The sequence below is a fragment of the Panicum virgatum genome, chromosome 3K, assembly GCF_016808335.1.
Source record: "Panicum virgatum strain AP13 chromosome 3K, P.virgatum_v5, whole genome shotgun sequence".
NCBI classification, from domain to species: Eukaryota; Viridiplantae; Streptophyta; class Magnoliopsida; order Poales; family Poaceae; genus Panicum; species Panicum virgatum.
This window is the reverse complement of record NC_053138.1, coordinates 5,521,252-5,530,520: the sequence shown is the minus strand read 5'-3', so window position 1 is coordinate 5,530,520 and position 9,269 is coordinate 5,521,252. Positions and strand designations below refer to the sequence as shown.

Here is a 9,269-nt window from a genome sequence, read left to right as displayed (position 1 = left end):
ATACATAATCCTATCATGGTATCAATTTTACAAAGCCATGGGCACTGAACTTTTGCCCTCCAAACCATCCAAGCCTGTTCAGCTGTTCTGATGTCAACAGGGACGGGACTCCCCAATCTAACACGAACTGACTCCCCTTCACACTTACTTATAGATCAATCATCACTTTCCTAGCATTGGTTTCAGCCCTAGCCTTTCAACGAGATGTATCCATTTTTGATCATCCACTCCAGATCCCAGTGGTTGTTGGCGTTCTTGACAGTCCAGTAGGACCATCCAAACGTGGCCTGCCCGTACACACTCATCTGCGCCGCCGCATACTTCTGGTACTCTTCCTTGGTCGCGTTCGGCACCTTCCACTCTGCAACCCATTCTCCTTAATTTACCAAACAAAGCGAATGAATTTCACAGAGAACAAGAAGCCAGCTCCCCCAACAATCTTTTCGTACTTTTTTTTTTAAAAAAAAGTGGTACTAGGTAGAAGGATCCGGAGGTGCTCCTCGCTTACCTACGAAGGTGAGCGGCCCGTTCTGGGTGGTGATGGCGGCGAGCTCGCCGGAGAAGTTGGTCCTGACGAAGTCGATGTTCTGCTGCACGGTGAAGTTGCTGAACATGCTGTTGAACATGGTGTAGTAGTGCACGTCGATGACCGCCCCCCGGAGCCCGCCGGCGAACTGGAGGAGCTCCGTCGCGTTCCCCGACGACAGCCGGTTCGACATCACCACGTACGCCGCCGGCGAGTGCCTCCTCACGGCGTCGTAGCCGTCGCGGTAGTACCTGGTCAGGCTGTCCAGCGTCGCCCGGGGCGCCAGCGGCTCGTTCATCAGCTCCACCGCGAACAGGCTCGGGCTCGTCGCGTACCTGCGTGCAGAATTGCAGAGGAAACAAAAACGAAAGATTCAGTTTCGCTGCGATTTTGCTCTGTTTTTCTCTGAAATTCAGATGGAATGCACAAGTGAATTGTGACCTGGATGCGAGGAATTCGATGACTTGCACGGTCTGTGCGATGTTGGCGTCGGTTGTTCCCCACTCCTGCGTACCGTCTCTGGAGGAGCTGTGCTCCCAGGGGTTCTGGGACCCGGGAGCTGCGTGCAGGTCGATGATGACGCCCAGCTTGTACTTCCTGTCCAAGCAGAGAGGAAGAACCCATCATGCATGATCTGAACACTTTCTTTTTCAAATACGAATAAACTGAACAATTGAAGGCCATTTAAAGGCTTACTCTGCCCATTTGAAGGCGTTGTCCAGGGCTTGCAGGGAGCCTCCAACATACGGAGCCGGAGGGTCGGGGTCGCTAGCGATCCACCACCCTACTGGAATCCTCACTGCTGTCAGGCCGCTCGACGCGATGAACTTGAAATCGTCCTCAACTATGTAGGTGTTCCAGTGGTCCTGCCAACACATGCATGTAGGTTCAGAATCTGAACCACATCTGCCCTTTAAGATCAACCAAAATTTTCATAGGATCCAAGATTGAAATTTGAAGCAACTAGCCACAGCTAAAAACTTACTCAAATTTGACTCTAAAAAAATGCTCTTAACATGTCAGCTGTATAAATTAATCTACTGCTTTATGTGTGGTCTAGAACGCCTAATAATGCAACCAAAATGCTGCTATTTCAGGCACAGAAAAAAAAGTTGAGCTACATGGCAAACACATGTGATTGCTCGCACGCCAAACAGAGTCACATGCTGGGTGTTTTGCTTGCTTCCAAACCCCAAAGCCAAACTGACCAGTCAATGCAGCGCTTGCCGAAATCCTTTTGTCCCCATCTCCCGATTGAGACAGACACCACCAGATGGAACGAGACAAGAGATCGAGACAAACGTAGGTGTGGTAAAGGGATTTAAAATTTAGTCTAGATAATTTTTTTCCGACCGTGTCTAAGCACATTTTTCATTAAGAAAAAATCAGTCTAGATAATTTAAGAGTCGGATTTAGAAAAAGCCACGCTGAATTATGAAGAGACTATTAGGATCACAATCCATTATCACCCTAGCAGCCTCACCCATCCCAACGAGGCAACGACCTTTCACCAAAGCGTAGTGGATTCATCCGGGAATACAGGATCGCTCTACTCTGTCCGAGTCTGAGTCGATCAGTGTTTCGTGTACTCGTAGGAACACCAGCCAGTCAGCAGACGACGAGTGGGCCCCACCTGTCAGCGGCAGCTCGCCCTCGGCCTGCCTACTGACGGGTGGGGCCTCGGGAAAGGGCAGTGGACGTATATGAAGTGCATAGCGTAGCTTACCCTGAGCACGGGTGTGGCCTTGTCGGTGCCGTAGCCATTGCAGAGCTGGTACTCCCCCTGCAGCTGCTGGCCGACCTTGGTCATGAGGAAGACCGAGGCGTCCCAGTCCGACCACCGCGTGGGCTCGCCGTAGTCCGCTATCACCTCGCCGGTAGCGATCGCCTGCTCAGACAGTAGTAAAACATCTTCTTCTCTGATGCCGTGCTGCGGGTTCTCTCATGCATACGCATGTCAGGACGGAAACGGAATTACAATTACCTGGACGAAGTATCCGTTTGCCGCCTTGATCCGGACCCTGTCCTTGTCGAAGGGGCAGCGCACGATCTGGAACGTCTCCGGCAGCGTCGGCGCGGTGGCGGTGGCGACGATGATGCCGTCGCTGGCGCCGATGCCCACGAACTCGCCGCCGGGCGTCCGGAAGTTGAACGTCGTCTCGTTGATCCGCCACAGCTGCATTGCATTGTATCCATTCATTTTCAGAAACAAGCGAGGAAGAATTATGCATAGCGCCGCCGGGCCGCACCTTGAACGTCTCCCAGTCGGAGGCCTGCGTCCGGTTGGCCAACACGGCGCCGCCGCCGCCCTGGTCGGCGGTGATGTACGTCTTCCGCAGCGCCGACTTGAACTGCACCTGCGTCCCGTCCTGCACTCGATCACACCCCCCAAAAGCAAACCATGAAGCAGAGCTGATCGATCGATTGCCTGAACAAAGACTGACTGGCGAAATGCAGAGCAAGGTACGTAATAAGTACCAACCAAGAGGTCCTTGTTGGGGATGCCGCTGAAGAGGGGCGGCAGGATCCATCCCTCGGTGACGAGCCACCCGCCCAGGCACACCGCCCGGACGGGGAGAGCCGGGTACGCCGGCGCCGGCGCCGGGACCTGCGACGGCGGTGGCGGTGGCGGTGGCTTCACCGCGGGCCGCGGCGTCCTCTTGGCAACGGAGAGGGAGCAGAGGCATGGGGCGCACAGGAGCACGGCGAAGCAGAGGCGCCTCACGAGCAGCGGCAGCCCAACGCCCCCGCGGCAACCCATTGGCTCGCGGCTGGCACTGGCAGTGGCAGGCCTCTTGTCCTAGCCGCTAGCCTGCCGGGCAGGGCAATGCGCGGGGAGGGATGGCTCGGTGCTGCACCTCCAGCTGCCCGGCCTCGCGCGCTTTTATCATATGAGCTTGAAGATTAGTGCGCGCGTCGGTGATTGCGGATGAGGCGGCGTCCCTGTCTCCCTCCGTCGACACGCTGCAATGCTTGCGCTGCCGGTGGACTGATCAGTCTGAACTCCAGTCAAGTGACTGCACACCGGATGGATCCGAGCCGCAGCCGGTCGGTCGGTTCTGAATTTCCTTCCTCGATTGAAAAGCTTAACCTTTTTTAAGAGCCGGCCGGGACCTCCGATTCTCCGAATGTTGCTGAAGCACACGGCGACAGTGCATCCGGAGCATGACCGACCTTTACAGAGTAGCCAGCGTACTACTATATCCGAGCGGCGTTGCTCCAAGGAGCACGCGACGACGCGGCTCCGAAGTCACGCGCGCATGCCCGCGGCGGGAGGGGGGGGGGGGGGGGGGGGGGACGGCGCGACGAGATCCTGCCTGGCGGCCATGGCAAGGAGCGCTTGGCCGGCGAGGAGCCATGGCGCCATGCGCTTGGATGCTTCCAGGGCGGGCCGGCAACTTTACCCGTGAGGCGAGTGAAAAGGAGGCGGCGCCAGCACCGCGCTGGCCGAACCGGCCGGGGAGCTCGCGTCGCGTGCCGGAGTGGACATGGCGGCGCCCGCGGTGGCGTGGTCCAGGGCTCCAGGTCCGGCCGCGCGCCCGTGTCTGGCCAAGGACAAGGGGTGCGGCAATCATCTCTCACCAGAGCAGCAGCCGGCTGATAGTGTACAGAGGCCCCAAAAGACTACAAATGTTCGCACTTGTGACTGTCAGTTAAATTACTATATAAATCTAATAACTATTTTTTTATTTTGGAATAATTATTCCAGAAAAAAATTATTCTAAAATAAAAGAAATTGTTCTAGCAACAAAACATAGTAAGTTGATTTGTCACGCCAATTTTAGACTCAAAATGTAAAATCCTGAAGGGGTGGAAGTGGGTGTCACGGCCCACTCGGGGTGGGCACGCGTGACCCCGAGCAGCACGCCCCAAAACACTGAAGCTTTGTCCGGAGTGGGATCGCCCAATGGGCAATAGCTCTGGGTGTGCCTGTGATTACCGGTGGACCCAGTATGAACAAAATGGAACTCTGATGACTTAAATTATTAAAAAAACAGAACCCTGATGATTTAATCTGCAGTCTGCAGGTTCTAAGTAACATGAAGGGAATATTCCCTAGCTTGGACACCCTTTTCTTTCCTGCTAAGCTCGCCAGAGCAGATCAATCTTGGACTCTATCGCCCGTGTAACTCCGGTCACAAGACTTGTCCTCAAGCGAAACTGTTTTCCCAAACGCGGCCCTGCTTAGTTCCCAAAAAAATTCCTAAGTACATGTCACACCAAATTTTTAGACACATGCATGGAGCATTAAATGCAGTTGAAATAAATAATTTATTACACAGTCTAACTGATTAGCACGAGATGAATCTTTTAAGTCTAATTAGACTCTGTTCGCTTCAATCAGTCAACAGTGTTTTTCTCTCACACCAAACCAGCACCAGCCACAAGTTACCAGCCAGCCAGCAGTGCTTTTCTCTCACAACAAATCAGCACCAGCCACAGCCAGCCGAACTAAGTGTTAGTCCATAATTGAATATTATTTGTCAAATAACAACGAAATGTGCTACAGTACCAAAATCCAAATTTTTTCGCGAACTAAACACAGCCTTAGAATCAAGGTTTAAGATTTCGTAGTTGAGATCGAAGACTTTCCTTGGTTACTTACAGTGCAGAACCGTAGCGTACAAGGCATGACACCAGCAGCAGCAGCTGCTTATAATCCCCGGATCTGCATGCCTCGGAAATGTTCACTACTGCAGGTGTGCCGCAGTTTTCCGGCCGATCCATCGCCACCAAGCGCACGCGGATAGAAACAAACCAAGGCTGTGTGTTAGATCCCTGAAAAAATAGGAGAAAAAGTCACATCGAACACTGTAGCACAATGTAACACTTTTTATTTGTTTGTGGTAAATATTGTCCTACCATGACCTAACTAGGCTTAAAAGATTCGTCTCGCAACGTACATCAAAACTATGCAATTAGTTTTTTTATTTACCTACATTTAGTACTTAATGCATGAGTTATTTGCTATATTTAATGTTTCGATGTGATTTTGATATGATGGAAAATTTGGATGTGGGGGTGGGGTGGGGTGGGGATTTAAACACACCCCAAGGCATCTGATGAGAATCCTCTGAATTCTGAACATCTTCAGGAGCCACATTAACCAGCTCGTACTCGACAGAGGACAAATTTGGTGTCTTGACGTCTTTTGCTTCACCGCCAAGGTAGCAACGTAGCAGTGGCAGCAGTGTCCTCGAGGCGCCCCTACTTGTCCACCGCGAGTAAATCTCAGTGATCCCCTTTGGGCATATCAGTTCCTTCACGTTCCGTGAAATCGCTCTGTTCACGGCTTGGATTTGTATAGGTCCGCTGCACATGGAGGAACATGTCGTGCTTATGCATATAGAGGGTGGGGAACTAGACAAGAGTAAAAGGAGAGGGGAAGACAAACTCGAGCATAGAGTGTCGAAGGAGTTGTTTGGTTCAAGAGGCTAAATTTTAATCTATGTCACATAAAAAAAATCTTAGCATTTAAAAGTATTAAATCTTACAATTACTAATTGAGGCTTTTTTGAAGCCTCTAGGTGAAGTCACTTAGGATCCTAGGTGGACAGTCTAAAAAAATAGAGAAATTCTACAAATTCTCACAAAAATCAGAAACATCAGGCCATCAATTCGGCAACTCTAATCATAATAGCCATTGGATCTGTTATCTTTTATAATAAATTGCCCACCTTTGCCATTATAAAAATAGACTAAAGTAACTCCCTAAACATATATCTAAATTACCCACCTCTGCCATTATAAAAAATAATCTAAAGTAACCCCCTAATCTTCATATAAATTACCCACTTATGCTATTATAAAATAATATCAAATAACCTCTAAATTTCATATATATTATCCAATGATAAGATAATAAAAGTTAAAATCAACCCCAAATCTAAAATAAAAGTCTATTATTATAATAAAATCTTAAAACACATCAATATAAAATTCTAAATTACTATTCCTATCATTATTAATATATTATTTATGTTATTATTTATATAAACATATATATTAACCATAAGGTGTTTGTCACATATATCATGTACAAGAGAAGAGATAAAAATATCAATTTTCATGTTGTTCACATAGCTCAAACAAAGTGTTCAATTAAATACATATCAAATATATATGGAGGTGTGATGCAAAGTGAAAAAAATTGTTAGTGACTAAATCTATCACATTTATTACAATTATATAATGATAAATATGTATCTTTGCAGTACTGGATTAGAATATTTAATTAGTTAAGGAGAGCGTGAGATAGATAATTATTAGATATCTCTAACTAGCTCGTGCGGGAGCACGGTTGATAGACTAGTGAAGTCTAATTACAAAACTAATTGCAGAGCCCTGAGGCTAAATTGCGAGACAAATCTAATGATGTATATCAATTTATAATTAGCGAATGATTATTGTAGCAAATTATAGATTAATTAGACTCATTAGATTCGTCTCACGAATTAGCATTTATCTGCCAAAAAATTATAAATAGATTTTATTTGATACTCCTGAATAGTAATATTTCTTTTGACAGGGGCTGAAAGAACTGCTGGAAACTGGAATCGAATATTCATGCCGGGTGCAGATGTAAGCTAGTACAACTGTAACTGTAAGAGCAACTGTTCTAACTGCTCTGCTATTCTGCAGAAGCATCAACCTTATTCAGTTCCAAAATGTAAAAAGTAGTGCCTCTTTTGTCCTTCAAGAAATCAGGGACCTCAAAAGTGAAAAAAATAAAACAGCCTTGTTTGCACTTGTTAGAGCAAAATATGTACATAGCATAGAAACCCCTGATGTTCATTCTTCTCTGATGCAGAGCAATCATGCCTCCTTAACTGTAAGGAACAGGAATCCTATCTGGACCAGACTTCATGTCATCCCGGAGCATTTCAGACAGGGCAAGACTGACCTTCCCAACTCGCCCTGCATCATCAAACAAAACAATTCATCTCTATCACACCTTTGATCTACCAATGTTAGACTCTAATTTCATCCTAGCAGCAGCAGACACTGTAATTTCATTCTAGCAGACACTGTAATTCTGAACCGCAAAAATTACCATCCCCAACTGGCTGGCCGTCCCACTCGACGACCGGCAGAACCGGCAGCCCGCTGCCGACGAACATCATCTCGGCGCACCGCCTGGCCTCGTCGGCGGAGATCCTCGCCTCTCCGGCACCCCTGAGAAGGCCGGCCTCGACCAGCCTCGGCGCCAGCGCGAGCATCCGCTTGGCCGTGCACCCGCCGAGCACCCTGTCGAACGCCGGCAGCACCAGGTCCCCGGCCGCCGTGACGAACGCGACGTTCATCGTGGGCCCCTCCGCGACGCACCCTTCCTCGTCGACCCACACCGGCGCGTACGCGCCCCGCGCCTCCGCCTCCGCCAGCGCCAGCGCGTTCGGGAGGTAGTTGACGCTCTTGATCCCCGCGAAGAACGGGTGCTTCATCGGCACGGCGGTCGTGATCGCCTTGACGCCATCGTTCCGCTGAGAGCGGCGGCCGGCGCCGGAGGCGGAGGCGGCGGCTATGACGACGGCGTAGAACGCGGGTCCCGTGCAGCCCGTCGGGGACAGCAGGAAGTCGCCGGGGCCGGCGCTCAGCCAGTACTTGATCGACCCGTCCTTGCATCCGGAGGCAGCGGTCATCTGGATCAGAATTTCTCGCATCGTCTCTCGCGAGAACGGTGGATCGATCTTTGCTTTGGATGCAGATGCTAGCAGCCGATCCAGGTGTGAATCCAGTTCGTACAAGCATCTGCTCAGAGAACAAACGTGACAAATATTCAGAGTTTCAGAATCATGGTGCACCCTATACTGTTACACACTGTTACTGTATCTTCAGAGCCTGAAGGAGGAAAGGAGCTGTCAGGGTGAGGATACTGAACCCATCAGATATGGTGGCGGTGTCGAAGACGCCATGGCCGCGGTGGACCATGTGGTCGTCGATGGGGATCACCATCATGGATGGATCAAGGACGATGCCACCAACGACACTGGAGTACATTGCCGGGTACCGTCGCTGGGTGGATTCCCATTTCTCCTGAAGCTTTTCGAGTACCTGAGTATGTTCAGAGTGACAAGTTCAGAATGTTACATGCTGTTTTCAGGCCTTCAGCCTAGGCAGTTCATGTTTCTGTATCTGTATGTTATGAATTTTTTTTCCTGAAACAACTGTATCTTATGAATTATTGGCACCACCAAAAGGTCCGAAATAATTTCAGCATAACTTGTCATTTTTGTAGGAATCTTGGTGACCATCTCCGAAACACAAGTAAAACTAATCCACCAACACCGGAACAAGAAGATCAGGAGTTCAGGACAGCCAAGGCTCACCTCGATGCCCGACGCGTACACCGGCACCTGGCGATCCTCCCCTGAAACCAAGAAAAACACAAGCAGAGACGTCTAATCCAGGATCCGGTTGAAGTTGAACCATGATACGGAGATGCTGCAAACCTTGCATCCCGTCGCCTGTCCGTCGAAGGAGCTCGAGAGGAACAACCACCGGCTGCTTGAGGAACAGAGCACGAGTCCAGCTTTGGTTTTGTGAGCTCTGATCAAGTGATCAGAGTCAGAACCCAGGGGTTGCCGAGACGGATACGGCGGCGGAGTTCATCCGGGGGAGAGCTGAAAGAGAAACGAGATGCGGACTCCCGCCGCTGAACGCCGGTTGGAACTGCGGCGCTAGTTTTTTCTTAAAAAAAAAAGATAATTCGGAAGAAATGCGGTGACCGACGGGCGGCAGCGCG

At 49.8% G+C, this 9,269-nt stretch overlaps 2 protein-coding genes across 5 annotated transcripts in view; both read right to left on the bottom strand.

The window, feature by feature from the left end:
* The window catches only part of LOC120697044 (probable glucan 1,3-beta-glucosidase A), a 19,396-nt gene extending 15,757 nt beyond the window's left edge, over positions 1 to 3,639 (bottom strand). Inside the window, exons 1-8 of one of the 4 annotated variants that reach the window (XR_005684346.1) lie at positions 3,009 to 3,638; positions 2,776 to 2,895; positions 2,511 to 2,702; positions 2,253 to 2,414; positions 1,223 to 1,392; positions 968 to 1,123; positions 509 to 861; positions 5 to 376 (exon numbers count right to left, since the gene is read on the bottom strand). Coding sequence is in view for 2 of the 4 variants with exons in the window: in XM_039980167.1 (XP_039836101.1) it covers positions 189 to 376; positions 509 to 861; positions 968 to 1,123; positions 1,223 to 1,392; positions 2,253 to 2,414; positions 2,511 to 2,702; positions 2,776 to 2,895; positions 3,009 to 3,287 (1,620 nt within the window). In the remaining 2 variants the exon portion in view is untranslated. Of the gene's footprint in view, positions 377 to 508; positions 862 to 967; positions 1,124 to 1,222; positions 1,422 to 2,252; positions 2,415 to 2,510; positions 2,703 to 2,775; positions 2,896 to 3,008 lie in introns of all 4 variants that reach the window. The other 3 variants (XR_005684347.1, XM_039980167.1, XM_039980168.1) reach the window with 3 other exon arrangements.
* A 3,407-nt stretch (positions 3,640 to 7,046) lies between these two features.
* LOC120697043 (D-amino-acid transaminase, chloroplastic-like) lies at positions 7,047 to 9,269 on the bottom strand. Its single transcript, XM_039980166.1, has 5 exons — positions 8,977 to 9,269; positions 8,854 to 8,894; positions 8,406 to 8,578; positions 7,581 to 8,275; positions 7,047 to 7,444 (listed from the first exon to the last, which is right to left on the bottom strand). Exons 1-5 carry the CDS (start codon positions 8,981 to 8,983, stop codon positions 7,353 to 7,355), a joined length of 1,008 nt encoding a protein of 335 aa, XP_039836100.1. The 5' UTR covers positions 8,984 to 9,269; the 3' UTR covers positions 7,047 to 7,352.

Excerpts from the sequence above, each read along its gene's own strand:
- LOC120697043 (XM_039980166.1), bottom strand. Across the intron at positions 8,579-8,853 it reads TGTACGCGTCGGGCATCGAG|GTACTCGAAAAGCTTCAGGA; the intron begins GTGAGCCTTGGC and ends GAACATACTCAG. Across the intron at positions 8,276-8,405 it reads ACCGCCACCATATCTGATGG|ATGCTTGTACGAACTGGATT; the intron begins GTTCAGTATCCT and ends TTCTCTGAGCAG.